The following is a 20,894-nucleotide window of genomic DNA, read 5'->3' as shown; positions in this document are numbered from 1 at the left end:
CCTGCCGATGCAGGGGACACAGGTTCGTGCCCCGGTCCGGGAAGATCCCACATGCCGCGGAGCGGCTGTGCCCGTGAGCCATGGCCGCTGAGCCTGCGCGTCCGGAGCCTGTTGCTCCACAACGGGAGAGGCCACAACAGTGAGAGGCCCGCGTACCGGAAAAAAAAAAAAAGAAAAAGAAAACAACAACAAAAGAATAACTTCTTGAATATATACTTAGTAGAGTAATATCTGGCGGTCCAGGCCAGATATTTGGTTTGAAATTTCTGTGACATTTGTCCAGATGAAATAGTTAATAACCAGCTGATCTTGATTTTTAGAGTAAATACACAATCTCTGAATATAACTTGTTTTTCCGGTCAGTCCTTTTGTCAACTACAGCTTTTGTTTTTCTCTTCTTTGATAAGACTTCAACTGTGGATAAAGGAGAATGGATGTTAATATTGTTATTGTTATCCCCAATATACCTTGAACATTACTGTTTAATTAGCTATCTTTGTATAGACTTGTTGAGTGCAGGGTCTAAATCTTTTCATCTACATAGTTGCAGTGTATAACACATAAAAGTCACCTTTTGGAACTTCCCTGGTGGTCCAGTGGGTAAGACTCCACGCTCCCAATGCAGGGGCTCCAGGTTCAATCCCTCGTCGGGGAACTAGATCCCCCATGCATGTCGCAACTAAGACTTCGCATGCCGCAACTAAGAAGTCCGCATGCTGCAACTAAAAAGATCCTGCATGCCGCAACTAGGACCCGGCGCAGCCAAAATAAATATAAGTAAATAGATAAATATTCTTTAAAAAGTCATCTTTTAAGTAAATATTTTTAATACATTGTTTTTCAGACTTTAGGCCAAATCTAACAATGTTGTTTGTAAATCACAGAAAGCTAAGACTTTCCATACTTTAATATTCTTGACTTAGAGACTGCAAGCTATTCCTTATGAGCTAAGTCCTCATTTTTGAGATTTATGCTCAGAGCAGCTTTGGTTCTTATAACAATTCTTGGTTTGAGACTTATACATTGATACAAACTGAGAATCTGTATTTAACAGTTGATTTTATCTCTTTGTCCTTTGTTGGGAAACCTTTATCCAGTAACCTTGCTCCATAAGCAATATTTACTTGAGTGACTTTTTTGTATAAAAGAGGCATAATTTGTTTTCCCATATTTTCTTCCCTAAAGGAGCTAATAATTTTTATGACAATGTAAAGTATACATAAAAAGATAAGTAACATTTTTAGTAAGTAAATATAAGTTAGTAGAGTCATACAAAAATTAAGAGCCATAGATGTGTAAAGGTATAGGAGAGCTTTTCCCTGGTTCCCTGGTTGGAATTATTATTGCCTTACTTGAGAAGGAGGTATTAGGGCAGATTTTTGAAGAATAGAATTGGGATAGACATTGAGCGGGCAGTCCAGTTGGGAAAACAATAACCAAACCCTGCATAACTTATTATGTGCCAGGGAATATTTCAAGTACATAAAATACTGATACTTTATTATGTAACTCATACAGTCCTTAACAATAACCCTATGATGTAAGTATTATATTATTGTTATCTCCTTTTTAGAGATGAAGAAACTGAAGCATGGAGATGTTAGGTTACTTGCCCATGGTCACACTGCTAGCAGATGCCAGAACCAAACCCGGTCTGTTTCTCAGTCTGGTGTGTTCTTAGGCACTATGCAGAGGCTCATTTGGGAATACTGGATATAGTGCAGAGTTCAGTTGAGTGCGTCCAGTATGCCTTGAACTTGTATGATTCCAACTAGATATTGTTTTCCCTAAAAAAATTAAAAGAGACAGAGAGACAGACAGAGAGAAAGAGGAAATGAATGAGAATTTTAGAGTAAAATAGTGCAAGCAATTTTTTCTGCCATTCTACCGGAATGAGTGCCTGTGCTAGGGTAGGCATGGTGGAAGAGGTGAATTCACTGTTCCCCCAGTCATTTTCAGCTTCCACATACTTTTATAGCATGAGCATCTCACCTTGCTGAGTTAGTCTAGGTGCCTTAATATAAGCTAGTTACTTCTTATGTGCTCAAAGAAACAGGTATCTGCTTTAGTGCAGGAAGAAAAACAAGTTGTCAGTTTATATGTAATTGTGCATTATGGATGATATATTTGGGGGCAGTTCAATGTTAATTTGCACTGCATGTTGATTTTAGGATCTGACCCCGAAATGGTAACTTTATAATAGTTGGAAATAAGGCTGGAAGGGTAGGCTAGCCTAAATTTTGAAGACCTTCATTGCCTCCAGGATAAAAATATTGGAATTCTTGATTTTGACTCTTTATTTGAAAATTTACTTTAAAACCCAGTGTCAGACATATCAAATAATGAAGACAGTTAGGTCTCTAATTCAGCAAGTGTCAAACCTATTTGGGCTTGGAATTTGAAAATCGTTTGTGTGCTTCTTAATTTTTGCTCTGAGAATAACATGTTAATTCTAAAATCTTGATTTTACTAGAATCTTTCAAAGAGGTAGAACTCAGAAAGATTGTAGATTGCTTTATCTGACCAGAAAATATTTTGAAAATCAAGTGGCATTAAGTCTATTATTTTGGGTTCTTTGAAGATAAAATTCACAGTTCAATCATTTTTATAATATTAAACTTTGCTAAATTTTTGTAGCAGAGGTTTTCTTTATTGTCATAATGTATTCGACATATATCAAATGTTTTTAGTGGCACTGGCATTTCTGTTTTTTTTAGGTGGAAGGGAGCTTAGAATATGGTGGTTTAGCCATTTTTGGGATTCAAAGTTTATCATAATGTGTTTTTTTTTTGTTTTTTTTTTTTATGGTACGCTGGCCTCTCACTCTTGTGGCCTCTCCCATTGCGGAGCACAGGCTCCGGACACGCAGGCTCAGTGGCCATGGCTCATGGGCCCAGCCGCTACGCGGCATGTGGGATCTTCCCAGACCGGGACACGAACCCGTGTCCCCTGCATCGGCAGGCGGACTCTCAACCACTGCGCCACCAGGGAAGCCCTATCATAATGTGTTTTTGTGTATGACTTATTAGTAAAAGTTTAGGAGGTATTTAGTCAGTGATAGGATATACAATGACAGTCATAGATAATTTTCTCCCACCTTTTTGTTGGTGTTTGAAGTGATGTATTGATAATAACATCCAGAGTTAGTTGAAGAAATTGAAAGTAATATTGGCCATTTTGTATCTAAGCTGTTGGGCATTTAATGGAATTATGTTTAAGCCTGCAGTTAAGATATGTTGGATACTTGAAATACTTTGAGTAATATTTTAAAATTTTCTTCCCTGAGCTCTGTATTTTTATTTTACTTTTAGTAATAAAAGTAATTTAACCAGTGATGATTGCACAACATTGTAAATATAGAAAAACCACTGAATTGTACAATTTAAAATGGTGAAATTTATGTTATATGAATTTTATTTCAAAGAAGTAATTTAGCCAAAGCAGAGAGAATTTAGGGGGAAAAAACTTGTTCTTTTCTCATTATAAATAAGGTTTAGCTGGGTAGCTTGCATTCTTGTTAAAAAAATTGATTTTTGTACTTGCTATTATGTACATTTCAATAAAGACGTGATGTTTAAGTATTTTGCTGAAGTTATTTATGTGACATCTCTGATTACTATTTTTTTAATTTTTAATTAAAAATTTTTTTTAAATTATTTATTTATTTTTGGCTGTGTTGGTTCTTTCTTGCTGCGCGTGGGCTTTCTCTAGTTGTGGCGAGCAGGGGTTACTCTTCGTTGCAGTGTGTGGGCTTCTCATTGCGGGGGCTTCTCTTGTTGTGGAGCACGGGCTCTAGGTGCCCGGGCTTCAGTAGTTGCAGCACGCGGGCTCAGTAGTTGTGGCTTGCAGGCTATAGAGCGCAGGCTCAGTAGTTGTGGCGCCCAGGCTCAGTTGCTCGGCGGCATGTGGGATCTTCCCGGACCAGGGCTCGAACCCATGTCCCCTGCATTGGCAGGCGGATTCCTAACCACTGAGCCACCAGGGAGGCCCTAGTTTCATTTTTCTAAGAGAAGTGAAAAACCTTGATTCCTGTGAAACAGTCTGTGTAGACGCCTTTATTTATTTTAATAGTTTTTTATCCAGTTAAATCTATATTCAGTTACCTATTAGCTCTTACTAGATGCCTTTTACTTCTCTAATACTAATTATTTTATTTCTTCTAAGCTTATTTATCCTTCTGTATTTTCTTTCCTCTTCATTCAAATTCTAAACGAGAGGTTGAAGATTTTATCTTTTTAAAAGAACTGTTCCACATTTTAGCATTACTTAAGTGCTCATTGGTTTGCTTGATTAGTTTCTACGGATGTCTCAGTAAAATGCTGCTTGCTTGCTTGCTCTGTGAAGCCATCCTTGATTTCCTTCAAACTGTACTTAGGTGTTCTTTATGTATTCCTACTGTATTTTTTGTTTAATTGTAACTATAGCTTGTTTCTCAACAAAATTATACCTTTTGATGGCAAAATGTCCCCAGTTCTAGCATTTAGCAGCTGTTCAATAAATAATAAAATGAATTTATGTCTTTGCTTTTTATCAATTGTAATAGTCCATCAGAGGATAGCTGTTGGAATGGAAAAGCTATAGGATGTTGGGATGAGATTATTCATCTGAATTAAACCTTTTTGCTCCTTGGCAGGTTTTTTTTTTCCAAGCTGGATCATTAAATCAATTTGGTGAATCATTTAAAAGAATGAAAAATAGAAATGATTAGAAAATAGACTGCATTTTGCTTAGCAAGACTGTTGTTTCATGAAAGTTGTAAATTTGTACACATACATTTATACAGTACAGATAAGTATACCTATATATTTGTGTATACTGAGTTTTGATGAAAAATGTGTGTTTGGGGTTTTTTTGTTTGTTTGCTTTTAACTGTAAACTGTGGTAAAGTAAGTTGGAAAGCCACTACCCAGTGGGAGAGTCCAGTAGAGAATATCAAGAGAATTCGTTTAGAAGCAGATTTACATGAAGAGCAGAATTGAGGACTAGGAGTTAGAACACTGCTGTTCTGGTATCTCTAAGGACTATTCCAGTTCTAATGTTCTGAAACTCTACATAATTTAGCAGGATGATGTAGAACACATTGTATGTGTTCATTACACAGTTTGTGTAATGAAATGGGTTTTCCCAAGCTGCTAATGATAGAACTGCAGAGGAGCGTCTGTGGTTAAGTGTTTATGTGCAATATACAAAGGAAAAATCCTCAAGATTTAAGCTGCCTATGAATTTTCTACTTAACTAATACAGTAATACAGTATTATTTATATCAGTTGCTATAACTATATATGGTCAAGGAAAAATAATTTACCAAAGAATTATATGGTATAATGTCTCAGTGTGTTTCATGTGTCAGATATTAATAAATATTTCAAGGGGTTGGTGGAAATGATCGAAGGCTGTAGAATTGAGGAGGTGCTGGGTAAAACAAAGATAAGCAAAAAAAAAAAAAAGATAAGCAGTTTCTTTAATTGTAGGACTTCTCAGAGCCCTTATAATCCCAAAGACCTAAAGGAACGTGACTTTATTATAAATAGTGATCTAACTTTTTTCAAAACCTTATGAACAAACATTTCATGACTGTTTCATTCTTAGGCTTGAAGTGTAATACTCTTGAATGATGATGGCATGGGTTTCATGGGCTAGACTTCAAAGATAAAGAGGAAATGGGTTATTTTAACCTGCTGATAATGTTAAACTACAGGTATAATATTAGACTCTAGTTAATTACTCTTATTTTATAATTTTCATAAAGTATTTAACATCTTAAATTGTGTTAACAATATTTTGTTTTAATGAGGACAGAAAAAAATTTAATTCCAGTTATTTCCTTTTTAAAGTCTGTAAAATAAGGGAATGATAATGACTTTGTTGCAGAACGTTTATAGTGCATTTCAAAGTAAAATAAATGTGTCATTAATTTGGATCATTTAACAGATCTTAAAATATTATGTTAATTATAAAGAAATAGAAAATGTTACAGATAGGTATTCTGTTTATATTTATTGAATAATTTTGTTTTCTTAAGCTAGGATGTGTGATTCTGAATTTTGTTATTCTTAAATAATAATGATAAATAACTTGATTGAGGTTGTTTCCACAGATTCTTTAAGTAGAGTTGGAGTTGATGGGATTAATTTAACTCTCAGTTATTTTGCATTAGCAACGCTATTGCTTTCCCTTTACTAAAGCCAATGAGCAAGAATCTATTGTAGTTATGTCACCTTGAGAGTATTAGGACAAAGCTACTATATTTTGTATTATGATTATAGGGTATCTGACATTTTGGTTTGGAAGTAAATATCACTCTACTAAAGATAGGTAGGAATTAATAATTTAATGTCCAAACTCAGGCATAACTTCCCTGCAGTCAACATTTCTTTTTTTTTTTTAAATTAATTAATTTATTCATTTATTTTTGGCTGTGCTGGGTCTTCATTTCTGTGTGAGGGCTTTCTCTAGTTGCGGCAAGCGGGGGCCACTCTTCATCGCGGTGCGCGGGCCTCTCACTATCACGGCCTCTCTTGTTGTGAAGCACAGGCTCCAGATGCGCAGGCTCAGTAGTTGTGGCTCACGGGCCTAGTTGCTCTGTGGTATGTGGGATCTTCCCAGACCAGGGCTCGAACACGTGTCCCCTGCATTGGCAGGCAGATTCTCAACTACTGCGCCACCTGGGAAGCCTCAACATTTCTTTTTATTTATTTTGAGGCTAGTACCTGTTAGAATCATTATGTTGTCAACCTTACCCTTCTGCTCTGTTCTCAAATGTCTCACATGTTTATTCCCCCCCAAAAAGAAAAGTTTATAAATATAAACATTTTTATTTTCTAAAAGATGTAAATTCTAAAGACATTTAGTAAGGTGAAGTCCCTTTTTCTCCCTCCTTCAGTTCCAGTCCCTTCTCTAGTGACAAGCATTATTAAGTTGTTAAAAGTTTTCTGGCATTTTTCTATAATTTTATATACACTAGTCATTCCCATGTAGATTTCTTTTTTATATAAATGGTACTGTGCTGTAAATACTACTCTGTGAATGTTTTTTTCCCTATCATTTAATATATTATACTTTTATTCATGTCTGTACATAAAGTAACTCATTCTTCAGAGTATGGGGTATTCAATACTGTGTGATTATCATGATTTATACAGTCTACTGTTGATGGACAATTAAACAATGCTTAATTTCCTTGAATTTTTAGGCACACGTATAAAAGCTTGTATAATGTACATTTCTAAAAGTAAAATTGCTGGGTCAAAAGGCATGTGCATTTAAGTTGTGATAGACTGCCTAATTGTTCCTCAGAAAAGCGATAGCATAGCACAAAAACAGAAACATAGATCAATAGACCAAGATAGAAACCCCAGAGATAAACCCATGTACCTATGGTCAACTGATCTATGACAGAGGAGGCAAAGATATACAATGGGGTAAAGACAGTCTCTTCAATAAGTGGAGCTGGAAAAACTGGACAGCTACATGTAAAAGAATGAAATTAGAACACTCCCTAACACCATACACAAAAATAAACTCATAATGGATTAGAGACCTAAATGTAAGACTGGGCACTATAAAACTCTTACAGGAAAACATAGGAAGAACACTCTTTGACATAAATCACAGCAAGATCGTTTTTGATCCACCTCCTAGAGTAATGGAAATAAAAACAAAAATAAATAAATGGGACCTAATGAAACTTCAAAGCTTTTGCACAGCAAAGGAAACCATAAACAAGATGAAAAGACAACCCTCAGAATGGGAGAAAATATTTGCAAACAAATCAACGGACAAAGGATTAATCTCCAAAATATATAAACAATTCATGCAGCTCAATATTAAAGAAACAACCCAATCCAAAAATGGGCAGAAGACCTAAATAGACATTTCTCCAAAGAAGACATACAGATGGCCAAGAAGCACATGAAAAGCTGCTCAACATCACTAATTATTAGAGAAATGCAAATCAAAACTACAATGAGGTATTACCTCACACCAGTTAGAATGGACATCATCAGAAAATCTACAAACAACAAATGCTGGAGAGGGTGTGGAGAAAAGGGAACCCTCTTGCACTGTTGGTGGGAATGTAAATTGATATAGCCACTATGGACAACAGTATGGAGGTTCCTTAAAAAACTAAAAATAGAATTACTATATGATCCAGCAATCCCACTATTGGGCATATACCCAGAGAAAACCATAATTCAAAAAGACACATGCACCCCAATGTTCATTGCAGCACTGTTTACAATAGCCAGGTCATGGAAGCAACCTAAATGCCCATCGACAAATGAATGGATAAAGAAGTTGTGGTACATATATACAATGGAATATTACTCAGCCATAAAAAGCCATAAAAATTGAGTCATTTGTTGAGACGTGGATGGATCTAGAGACTGTCATACAGAGTGAAGTAAGTCAGAAAGAGAAAAACAAATATTGTATATTAACGCATATATGTGGAACCTAGAAAAATGGTACAGATGAATCGGTTTGCAGGGCAGAAACAGAGACACAGATGTAGAGAACAAACGTATGGACACCAAGGGGGGAAAACTGCAGTGGGGTGGGGATAGTGGTGTGCTGAATTGGGCGATTGGGATTGACATGTATACACTGATGTGTATAAAATTGATGACTAATAAGAACCTGCAGTATAGAAAAACAAACAAACAAAAAAACCCACAACTAATTACTAAACTTTTTTTGGGTTATTTGTATGGAAATATGTTAACATAAATGTTTGAGACATTACATGAAATTTCTAAAAATCTTATATGTTCTGGTATAATGTTACAAGTCATAATTCTAGTTATTGCTCTAAAATGTATATCTCAGAAATAACTAAATTTCCTTGTCAATTGCCTTATTATGAACTTCATCAAATCTTTAACCATGGTCATTTTTAAGTCTTCTGTCATTTACAGACTGTTCTGCGTGTACTCTGATGCTTTTGCAAAAATGTTCCTGTAAAAGGGTTTCATCTTCAAGGAATTCATGGAACAGACTCTGACAAGTACATGTTTCTGGTAACTGACTATACTGCTGAACTGAATGAATAAGCATTTTCACAACTCTAATGGAAAAGTGCTAACAAAAGATCAAGATGAAAAAAAAATTAATTACATGGGACTGAGTGAACTGATGAGGATGATTATAATTTTTGTGACTTTCTGTTTGAATAAAAAAAAAAAGAAAGAAACAATAGTGCAACGATGGGGCGAGGTCCTGGTGCCTCCTCAAGGAATATACACAGCAATACCTTTGAGTTCTTCTGTGGAACTAAGGCTCCCACCCAGGTGGAAGATGGTAACTTCAGGCTGAGCACAAGATTCCTGGAATGCCACCCTGTTACCTCACCACCAACCAATCAGAAGAAAGTCTGCACACAGTGGAAGATAATAATGACCCTGACCCCCTCCGCTAATGAGTCTCCCTTTAAAAACTTTCATGGTTGAGCAGAATCTTTGGAGTTGGTTTTTGGACACAAGTTGCCAGTCTCTTGCATAAAGCAACCTTTCCATTCCTACCAGCACTTGTCTCTCAAAAGTATTAGCTTTTGAGCAGCGAGCAGCCAAACCTGAGTTCAGTAACATGGGGGCAGGAGTCCACACACCACCAAGCAATTCTCGGACACCATCTGAGTTTCCTACAATCAATTCAATTCTGAAACTATCTACCTGGAGATAGCATCAGATTCTACAAGTTAAAGGCTCAATCCTATAAGACTGCCCCCTTCCCCCAGTTGCCACTTCAGACACCAGTCACAAGTCCAGGTCTTTCTGACCCACCAGCTGTAAAATTGGAGCTTCCAATGACCCTTTCCTTGAGTTTCCATACCAGGGAAGAGCTAAATTGGATTCCTTGTTGGATCTGTTTCTTTGAGTTTAACCTTTGCTTTTTGTTGCTTTTGTTATTATAATCATACATAATGACCTGCCTCGGGACCCTGACCCGCTGTCTGAATGTTAAACCAAAGTGCCTTTGTTCAGGGAAACATCCTGACCCTTCTACCTATGAATTACTGCAGAAAAGAAGAAATTAACACATCTGCTCCTGGAGGCTGGCCATTCTAGGAGATATATGCAAGGCTTATGGCCTTTTTACTTTACTTCCTCACCTCCTTCCCCTCTCTGTTCTATAAAAGGAGCTGGCATTCAGACCAAACTAATGTGGATTTTTGGGGACCCTTGCCCACCATCTTCTTGGTCTGCCGGCTTTTCGAATAAAGTCATTACTCCTTGCCTCAAAAAAAAAAAAGAAAAGCGATACTGGTTTACAGTTCCAAGAGCCACTCTGAAGGTTGATCTATTTTCTTTAGGCTTAATTAGGCACAGGTTTTTCTCTGAACACCAGTTTAGTCATATATCTTAGATTTTTGTTTATGTTACTCATTTTGTTTGTATTTGAGTAGTTTTTCAGATAAGAGTTGAGGGGAGATACTGTTTTATGTCTAAGTGGGCAAATGGGTTGTGTTATTTTGTTGTTAATTTATAATTTCACTGCTTGTAGTCAGAGAATATGATCTGTAGATTTCTGTGTTTTTCAGTACTGATTGATTTTCTTTATAGCCAAAACATGATCTGATTATGTAAGTGCTCCATAGGTATTTGAAAAATATGTTTTTTCTCTGGGTAGGAATTGTTGTATTTTTTTGAAAATCAGCCATATTAATTATTTAGATCATTTCCATTTTTTAATCACTTTATCAGTATCTGAGAGGCCTGTTTGCCTTTCACTGTATATGTTCTCTTAATTCCTCATTGTTTCTAAGTTTTTGTCTTACGGAATTTGTCCTTTTCATTTATGTTATCCAGTTTATTGACATACAGTTATTAATAGTACTCTCTTATAATTTTTTTTATTTCTGTAAAATTGGGAGTAATATCCACACTTTCTGATTTTAGTAATTTGAATCTTCTCTTTCTTTTATTCTCAATCAGTCTAGCTAAAAGAGTTGTTAATTTTGTTGATCTATTCCAAAAGCTAACTTTTGGTTTGGTTGATTTTTCTCTGTTGTTTTCTGTTTTCCATTTTATTTATCTCCTAACTTTAATATTTCCTTTCTTTTGCTGGTTTTGGATTTAGTTCTTTATTTTTTAGTTCCTTATGTTGTAAAGTTAGATTGTTGATTTCAGATCCTCATTTTTATGTATGTGTTTACAGTTACAAATTTTTCTATTAGAAACGACTTTTCCGTATCTCATAAGTTTTGGTATGTTGTGTTTTCATTTTCTTTTTTTTTTCATGGTATTTTCTAATTTACCTTGGGATTTCTTATTTGACCTGTTAGCTGTTTGAGTGTATTGTTTAATTTCCTTATATGTGTTAATTTTTTCATTTTCTTTCTGTTATTGATCTCCAGTCTCATTTCGTTGTGATAGGAAAAGATGATTGAAATCTTTTAAAGTTTATGGGTTTCCCTGGTGGCGCAGTGGTTGAGAGTTCGCCTGCCGATGCAGGGGACACGGGTTCATGCCCCAGTCCGGGAAGATCCCACATGCTGCAGAGCGGCTAGGCCTGTGAGCCATGGCCACTGAGCCTGCGCATCCGGAGCCTGTGCTCCGCAACGGGAGAGGCCACAACAGTGAGAGGCCCGCGTACTGCAAAAAAAAAAAAAAAAGAAAAAGTTTATCAAGTCGTACTTGGTTTTATGGTCAGTCTTGAAAAATACTCCCTGTGCACATGAGAAAAATGTGTATTTTGGTGTTGTTGAATGGAGTATTTTGTCTATGTTTATTAGGTCCAGTTGGTTTATAGTGTTGTTCAAGTCCTCTGTTTTCTAATTTATCTTCCGTCTGTTTCTTCTATCCATTATTTAAAGTGGAGTATTGAATTCTCCAATTATTATTGTAAAACTGTCTATTTTCCCCTTCAAAATTTTGTCAGTGTTTCCTTTATATATTTTGGGGCTCTGATGTTTGGTGTATATATGTTTATAATTCTGTAATAATATCCACTTCATGAATTGACCTTTTTTAATAATAAATCCTAATTTGCATCTTGTATCAATTTTTTACTTAAGTCTCTTTTGTCTGATACAAGTATAGCCATCTCACCTCTTCTGATTACTGCTTACATGGAATATCTTTTTTATCCTTTTACTTTCAACTTGTGTGTGTCCTTAGATCTAAAGTCTTTAGATCTTACAGATAGTATACAGTTGGATCGGGGTTTTTTTAGCCATTCTGGCCATCTGTGCCTTTGATTAAGACATTTAATCCATGTACATGTAAAGTAATTACTGGTAACAGAGAACTTAGTTTTGTCATTTTGTTGTTTTCTGTATGTCTTACAGCTTTTGAATATATCATTTTCTCCTTTACTGCCTTCTTTTGTGTTTAGTTGATGTTTTGTAGCATCACGTTTTGATTCCCTTTCTCATTTCCTTATTTGTATATTCTGTAGATGCTTTCTTTGTAGTTATCATAGAGATTATATATAAAATCTTAAATTATAATAACCTAACTTGAATTTATACCAATTTAATTTTAATTATATATACAAACTACTCATATACAGCCCCCACATACTTTTTTTTATTATTGATGTCTCAAATTGTATCTTTGAACATTGTGTACTCAATAACACAGACTTCTAATTATTTCTTATTCATTCGTCTTTCAAGTCTTACAGAAAATGTAAAGTGGAGTTAGAAACCAAAATTACAATAATACCAGTTTTTATATTTGTCCATGTATTTACCTTTACTGGGGATCTTTATGTGGCTTTGAGTTATTGTCCAGGGTTCGTTCATTTCAACTGAAATGTGGAGGATGTGTAGTGATAATGAATTCCCTCAGTTTTTGTTTATCTGGAAATATCTTAATTTCTACCTCAACTTTTCAGCACAATTTTGCCAGATATAGAATTCTCATTTGACAGTTTTATCATCACATTGTCTTCTGGTGTCCAGAGTTGCTGCTGAGAAATCAGCTGCTAATCTTATTGAAGATACCTTCTATGTGATATGTTGCTTCTCTCTTGCCGCTTTCAAGTTTCTCTTTTTGTCTTTGTTTTTTATCAGTTTGATCACGATGTGTCTCAGTGCGGGTTCCTGGGTTTATCCTACTAGTTCAGTGAGATTCTTGGATTTGTAGATTCATGTCTGTCATCAAATTGGGAAAAAATTTGGTCATTTTTTTTTCCTTCAAATAATCTATTTGACCCTTTCCCTTTTTCCTTCTAAAGCTCTCATACTGTATATAATAGTTCAATAAATGGTGTCCCACATAGATCCCTTAGGCTGTGTTTTTCTTCATTCTTTTTTCTCCTTAGACTCAATAATTTTAATTGTCCTGTCTTCCAAGTTTGCTGATTCTTTTTTAGACATGCTCAATTGCTTTTGAACCTCTCTAGTGAATTTTTTCAATTGTGTGTTTCAGCTCCAGAATTTTTGTTTTGTTTTGGTTTGGTTTGGTTTTTTTACACAATTTCTATTTCTTTGTTAAATTCTGGTTTTGTTCTTACGTCGTTTTCCTGATTTCCATTAATTGTTCATTGTTTTCTTTAGCTCTTTGGACATATTTAAGACAGCTATTTTGTTTATTATTTTTTTTTTTTGCTATTTAAATTTATTTACTTATTTATTTGGCTGCACCAGGTCTTTAGTTGTGGTGTGTGGGCTCTTAGTTGTGGCATGCGGGATCTAGTTCCCTGACCAGGGATTGAATCCGGGCCGCCTGCATTGGGAGCGCAGAGTCTTAACCGCTGGACCACCAGGGAAGTCCCTAAATTTATTTATTTAAAAAAAATTTTTATTGGAGTATAGTTAATTTACAATGTTGTGTTAGTTTCAGATGTACAGCAAAGTGAATCAGTTATACATATATCCACTCTTTTTTAGATTCTTTTCCCATATAGGCCATTACAGAGTATTAAGTAAAGTTCCCTGAGCTATATAGTAGGTCCTTATTAGTTATGTATTTTATATATAGTAGTGTATATATGTAAATCCCAGTCTTCTGATTTATCCCCCTGACCCCCATAACCATAAGTTTGTTTTCTACTTTGTTTCTACAAAACTCTTATCTCTGTTTTGTAAATAAATTCATTTGTACCCCCCTGTTTTTTAGATTCCACATATAAGAGATATGATGTTTATCTTTCTCTAAAACAGCTATTTTAAAGTCCTCATCTAGCAAGTCCACTATCTGTGCTGCTTCAGGGATGGTTTCTGGGATTTTGTTTTGTTCCTTTTTATGGGCTGTGTTTTCTGTTTCTTTGAATGCTTTGTGATTTGTTGTTGTTGAAAAATATGCATTTGAAAAAACTCACCCTGCCCTGTCTTTGCAGACTTGGTCATATGTCAGGGCAGATGTCTGATGATTAGCTGGGCATGCTCTGAGCCTAGAGATCCAGCCTAAAGTGAAAGTTTAATGCCTTTTCACAACTTTTCTGAGCATGTTTATTGCTTGAGCCTGTATGTGACTTTCTCAGTTTCCCCTGCATACATGGTTTCTTTTGAATGTCTTAATTCTCCAAGGAGTTTTACCTCAGCGTCTCCTCAAGGCCTTAGGTGGTCTGTTGTGTCTCTCCACCCATAATTTTTTGCTCCAGGCATCTGTAGTTCTCCTGCACTTTAACCAGTGATGCCCAGTGCTTCTCCAACCTGAAATCCCAGTTAGGCAACACTAGTCCTTCTGATAGCCCCAAAGAGGTTAGAATGTTTTATCTGAGTAAAGTCTGCTCTGTTCCTTCTTGTTTGAGGGAATGACGCTGAAAACTCAGCCTCTGTGCACTGGTGCCAAATCGAATCTTGGAGACAGAGTTTCGGGTGAAGTAGAAAGTAATAGCTTTATTGCTTTGCCAAGCAAAGGGGGACACAGCGGGCTTGTGCCTCGAGAACTGTGTGTCCCAACCCAGGAGGATTTGGTGAGGAGTTTTATAGCAATGGTTCAAGGGCAGGGTTGCTTCTAAATGAAAATATTGTAGATACTTCTGATTATCCCCAAGTACTTGGGTTTTATTCTAGTCTTTCCTCCTTTATTCAGGGTTTAAGAGTTTAGAAAGAAGCAGGTATGGGGAACCTATAACTTATTTTCCCATGACTTAGAAATTTCTACGTCTAGAAAAAAGGATATTCTCCCTCATTCAAAGGGAGTACGCCCAGACCACTACAATGGTTCTTACCTTTCTTTCTTTCTTTTTTTTTTTTTAATTTATTTATTTATTTTTGGCTGCTTTGGGTCTTCGTTGCTGCACACGGGCTTTCTCTAGTTGCAGCGGGCAGGGGCTACTCTTCATTGCAGAGCACGGGCTCTAGGCACACGGGCTTCAGTAGTTGTGGCGCATGGGCTCAGTAGTTGTGGCTCACAGACTTTAGAGCACAGGCTCAGTAGTTGTGGTACATGGGCTTAGTTGCTCCGCAGCATGTGGGATCTTCCCGGGCTAGGGAATCGAACCTGTGCCCCCTGCATTGGCAGGCGGATTCTTAACCACTGTGCCACCAAGGAAGTCACCCGGTTCTTACCTTTCTTGAGAGCCAATATCAAAAGAACTCAACCTATAAATAGAAATAGTAAGGTTAATATTGTGCTATCAGTTATTTAGGCTAAAGATGCCTATTAAACTCACTGAACTATTAACAATAACTAGATTCTTTAACCTGGTGCCATATTAATTGATAATTATTATATGACTTTTAATCTATTTTAACTTTGTATATCCTGAAGCTGTTTATATTTTAGTAAAAAATATCTGTACATTTGGTATGGTGTACTAGACTTGACATGAAGGGTCAGAGAAGAGTATGTGAATCTTAGTGGAAATCGTGTCTTACCTCTCTCCTTTCCTACTTCAGGCAGGAGCATTTTTATAAAAAGTAATTACCCATGATTTTTTGGAGTCTGGTTTATAGAGAAGTACCCTTTATACTTAAGCTGATTGGTATATGGGTAAATTGGAAGTATTTTTTTGTGGTTCACTTTTGTACTAAGATGCATTGTGATTAATTTTTCTTCTTTTTATCAGCAGATTTCTACTTTTTATAGCTGCATGATTTGTTTCCTTGGTCATTCATTGTAATAAACGTTTATACTTTTATTTTTTATTTCACTGAAGCAGCAATATATAATCCAACTGGGATGTTTTCCTTCATGACTAACTTTCATCTCTAGGAATACATTACTGTTAAAAATGGTGACTACAAATACATTACTTTTAGCGAACACAGATGGTAGAATTATAAAGGTAAAAATCCTTGGAAACATGAGTCTAATTTGATAGATAAGAAAATGAAGGCAAAGAATTTATTCTAATAGAGAGTCTTTATAGTATAATTTCTAATGTCACTTCCTTGTCCCACTAAGAAGTACTTGCATAAAAGCAAGTTTGATTATAGCATTGGTTGAATATTTAAGCTTGATAAGGTAGCTGAGTTTAACAGATTTCCACCTCTATTTCTTTTAGGTGAATCTGGACTGGGAAAGTCAACATTAATCAACTCATTATTCCTCACAGATTTATATTCCCCAGAGTATCCAGGTCCTTCCCATAGAATAAAAAAGACTGTACAGGTATGTATATTGTTAACTGATGATAAGGTGGGGTAATGTTAACAGATACAAAACACATTCTATAACTTATATTGTATTTCCATAGAGGTAGATTTCAAGTTTGACCTTAGCCAATGTAAAGTGGTAAACATGGTTGCTGATAAAAAAGAGAGATTGATTTATTGAGAGAAGTGCAGGTAATTAGAGGAATTTTCTTGATTAGAACCTTATAAGTTTGTCTTGAGGACCCTCCTAGAGAGTATACTGGGATGTAGTAACAGCTGGAGTTATGCTGCATTATGGTAGCTACTTGCTATATGTAGTAGCTATTTAAGTTTGCATGAGTTAAAAGTCAATAAAACTAAAAATTCACTTTCTCAGTTGTACCAGTCACATTTCAAATGCTCAGTAGTCATATGTGGCAAGTGGCTGCCATTTGGGGCAGCACAGATATGTTTCCACCATTGCAGAAAATTCTTTTGGACAGCATAGAGAAAACATGATTCGTGTGGAAGCCATTATTATTTAAATACAGTGTTCTGTATTAGTGAGTGGCATGATACCACATGATAGTTGAATGGCAATAGCAATTTGTTAAGGCTTACAAGCTATGTGTGGTCTAATTTAGTACTTCTCGATCTTTAATGTATATTCAGATCACCTGGGGAGCTTGTTAAATTCAGTTCCTGTTCTAGTAGGTCTGAGGTGGGCTGAGATTCAGTATTTCTAACAAAATCCAAGGTGATGCTCATGTTGCTGGCCCATATAGTGAAGTGCTAGACTCTAGCTCTGCATTGTCCAGTACAGTAGCTGGTAGCCACATGTGGCTGTTGAGCTCTTAAAATGTGGGTAGTCCAAATTGAGATGTTATACAAGTATAAAATACACTCCAGATTTTGAAGACTTAGTTTGTAAAAAAGAATATTTCATTAAAAATTTTTATATTGATTACATTTTGCAGTAATGATAATTGGTTATATTGGGCTGAATAAAAATACATTAATTTCACCTGTTACTACTTTCTGAAGTGGCTACTGAAAATTTTAAAATTAGGTGGCTCACGTTACATTTTTGTTGGGCAGCACCGCTCTAAACTATTGATTGAAAAAATGTTGATGGATTGATGCAGCACAGAAGCAGAAGAGAAGTGGAGTAAACAGTTCTGGCAGGAGCATGTTTTATTGAGGCAGTGACTCTGGAGCTGGATATTTTATTTCTCCTTTTTAAAGTTTTCTCTGTTTTAGGAATTAAAAAAAATTTTTTTTAATTTATTTTATTTATTTACTTTTGGCTGCGTTGGGTCTTCGTTGCTGCGCATGGTCTTTCTCTAGTTGCGGCTCACGGGCCCTAGAGCACACGCTCAGTAGTTGTGGTGCGCAGGCTTAGTTGCTCCGTGGCATGTGGGATCTTCCCGGACCAGGGCTCGAACCCATGTCCCCTGCATTGGCAGGTGGATTCTTAACCACTGTGCCACCAGGGATGCCCAGGAATTTTTAAAATATCCTTCATGGAGCTTGAGATTTCAAATTACCTGCAAATATGTGTTCTGTTGATAAAAACTTGATACTGTACTGCATTGCTTATTTTGTGATGTAGTGAACATTTTAACCCTAAGCAGGAAGATATACTTTTAGCTCTCTTAATTTAAGTATTTAATTCCAGGATTAGTAACTAGGTATGTAGAAATGTTAAGGGAACCCCACAGTGTAGATTCCTAAATTCAGGTATATTTACTGTAAAATATCTGTTAAATATTGATGGTCATGTATCTGCCAGTGGTGTTCTTGGTGATTAGTGCTGGTGAGGAAATTTTCTGAGTCCTCTTTGTAGTTTTAGCACATAGCATAATGCCAGGTCTAGATTAATAATAAAACAACAGTCATTAACATCTTCCAGGTACTATTCCAAACACTTTAGATGCATTTACTTATTTAATTCTTTCAGTAACTTTATGAGGTAAGTGGTATTCTTTTCCCCATTTTACAGATGTGGAAATTGAGGCACAGAGATGGTGATATGCCAAGATCATGTAGTTAGAGTACCAGAACTAGGATACAAATCTAAGCACTCTGGTTTAGTCTGTAGTGTATCAACTGTACTATCTCTATACTGTAGATATTTAATAAGTGTTAGTTTAACAGATTAACCATTTCTTAATAAGTGGATTAGCTTTTCTTTTTAATAATGTTTGGTCCAACAAGTTGTCAGTTTTCTTTGATTTATATTGCCTTTTCCTTTAAAAACCTTACATATGGAGATAGTTTTCCCAGTTAGGCAATTTAGACAAAATGAAGACAAAATGATTTGATCAGTGAAGTCATCACTTCATAGTTATGTAATATGTGAAAGTTTAGTTTAAAAAAAAAAAAACCAGAAAATTAGGTCATAAGGCTGATCTGTCTGATGCTGGCTAGTAAGGAATACTTAAGAGAAGTGGTTTTTTGTTTGTTTGTTTTATTTTTAAAATATCAAATGGTGCGTACGTAATGTTTGCTGTTGCTTATTAGATTTGAATTTTTAAACTGGACTCTGGAGGGTATTGACTGACTGTAGGACTAGGCTTGAAATTCCAGTAAACTGCTTGGTGGATGATGGAAGCCAATTAACTCATAAAAGTTTTGTACCTTACCATGTTTTATTTTGCTTTGTTTAATAAAGGACAATATTTCTCGTTCTCTTGATTCACCCAATGCAGTGATTTTTGCTAGTGTCTGAACAGGTGAAAGTATTGGCACATGCAGTCTAAGGAATTCATCACATAGAAATCTAGTTTAACATGCTCTGCAACAAAAGTATTTGCTCAAACAATGAGAGATTGTTTTACTCCCCCTCCCCCCAACCTAGTTCTTACACTTGTCCACTTTTGGCTTATTCTGCTCTGACCAAACCAACCTCCTTGCTGTTCTTTGAACAGGCTATTCCTACTTCCACCGCAGGGGCCTTCCACTTCTGTTTCTCGCTTGCTTCATAATTTTCATCAGTTCTCTGCTTAAAAGTTGCTTTCTTAAGGAGCCCTTTCCTGACCACCCTATAAACTCCTTCTAATTCCCACCCCAGGCTCCAAATGTGTAAGCTCTACAAGGGTAGGAACTTCACTTTATTCACTGCTGCAAGCTAAGTTCCTAGAACTGCATCTGTTACACGTTAGCATCCCATGTTTGTTGAATGACTGAACAAACAAGTTTTAAAAATTTATAAGACTTAGTGTTTAGTTGGACACTATAGTGATAGTGTTTATAAAACGCTATCATAGATTAAGTGGAATAATTTTAAATTTGAGAGTCTTTTGAAATTTTAAATTTGATTATCTTTTTTGAAGTTTTGATTATTTTTATTTTGTCTTGAGCAGAATTTTTTTAATCTAATTTTTTTTTTTTTTTTTTTGGCTGTACGCGGGCCTCTCACTGTTGTGGCCTCTCCCGTTGCGGAGCACAGGCTCCGGACGCGCAGGCTCAGCAGCCATGGCTCACGGGCCCAGCCGTTCCGTGGCATGTGGGATCCTCCTGGACCGGGGCATGAACCCATGTCCCCTGCATCGGCAGGCGGACTCTCAACCACTGTGCTACCAGGGAAGCCCTTAATTTTTAAGTTGATGTTTAATTTGTGTACTAAAAGGGCACAAATTTAAGCATAGAACTTGATGAGTTTTTATATATGTATTCATATATCCAGTTAACCACAGCCAGATTAAGATATAGTATGTTTCTAGGACCCTGGAAGGCTTCCTTATGCCTCCTCTCACTCAGTATTATACCCACCCCCAAATTAAACACCTTTCTGACTTCTATCTCCATAGATTAATCTTGTCTGTTCTTGAACTTCGTTTAGGTATATTCCTGTCTGATTTCTTTCACTGAAGATTATGTCTGTGGTATTTATTCATGTTGTGTACCTGTAGTTCTTTTCATTGTTGCATAATATTCCACTGCATGAATATATCACAGTGTATCCCCTCTGTTGTAGATAAGCATTTGGGCTTTCACTTTTTGACTAACATAAATATTCTTGTATATATCTTTTGGTGGACATAAGTACTCATTTCTGTTGTGCATGTGTGTGTGCATTAAAGACATTTCGTCATTTCATTTTATTTTCTTTGATTTCTTATGAGATTGAACGTGTCTTTTATACTCATTAATTGTTCAGATTTCATTGAGTGCTTTGACAATCTTAATATTTCCTATCTTTTCCTTCTTAATTTGGAGAAGTGTCTTATCTAGGTAATAGTCCCTTACATTTCAGTCATTGCAGATAATTTCTCCCAGGCTGCCATCTGTTAAAGGTGGTGGGAGAGGCTCTCAGTTTGTCAGAATTCTATTTACATTGGTCTGTCTCCAAAATAATCCTGTCTAAACTCACTTTGCCTTCCTTTTTAAGATAACATTAAGTGTCCTTTTCTATTGTGAA

At 36.0% G+C, this 20,894-nt stretch overlaps 1 protein-coding gene across 9 annotated transcripts in view; it reads left to right on the top strand.

Annotated features, from left to right (window-relative positions):
• The window catches only part of SEPTIN7 (septin 7), a 102,271-nt gene that overhangs the window by 38,908 nt on the left and 42,469 nt on the right, over nucleotides 1-20,894 (top strand). For all 9 annotated transcript variants that reach the window (XM_027102206.1, XM_027102204.1, XM_027102207.1 and 6 more), the window contains one exon: nucleotides 16,402-16,508. In XM_027102206.1, the coding sequence (XP_026958007.1) occupies nucleotides 16,402-16,508 (107 nt within the window). The remainder of the gene's footprint in view (nucleotides 1-16,401; nucleotides 16,509-20,894) is intronic.

This window comes from Aethalodelphis obliquidens, unplaced genomic scaffold (assembly GCF_003676395.1).
Source record: "Aethalodelphis obliquidens isolate GAN/ISIS:26980383/991018 unplaced genomic scaffold, ASM367639v1 scaffold5, whole genome shotgun sequence".
In the NCBI taxonomy this organism is placed as follows: domain Eukaryota; kingdom Metazoa; phylum Chordata; class Mammalia; order Artiodactyla; family Delphinidae; genus Aethalodelphis; species Aethalodelphis obliquidens.
The sequence above is the reverse complement of the archived record's forward strand: the minus strand, read 5'-3'. Positions and strand labels throughout refer to the sequence as shown.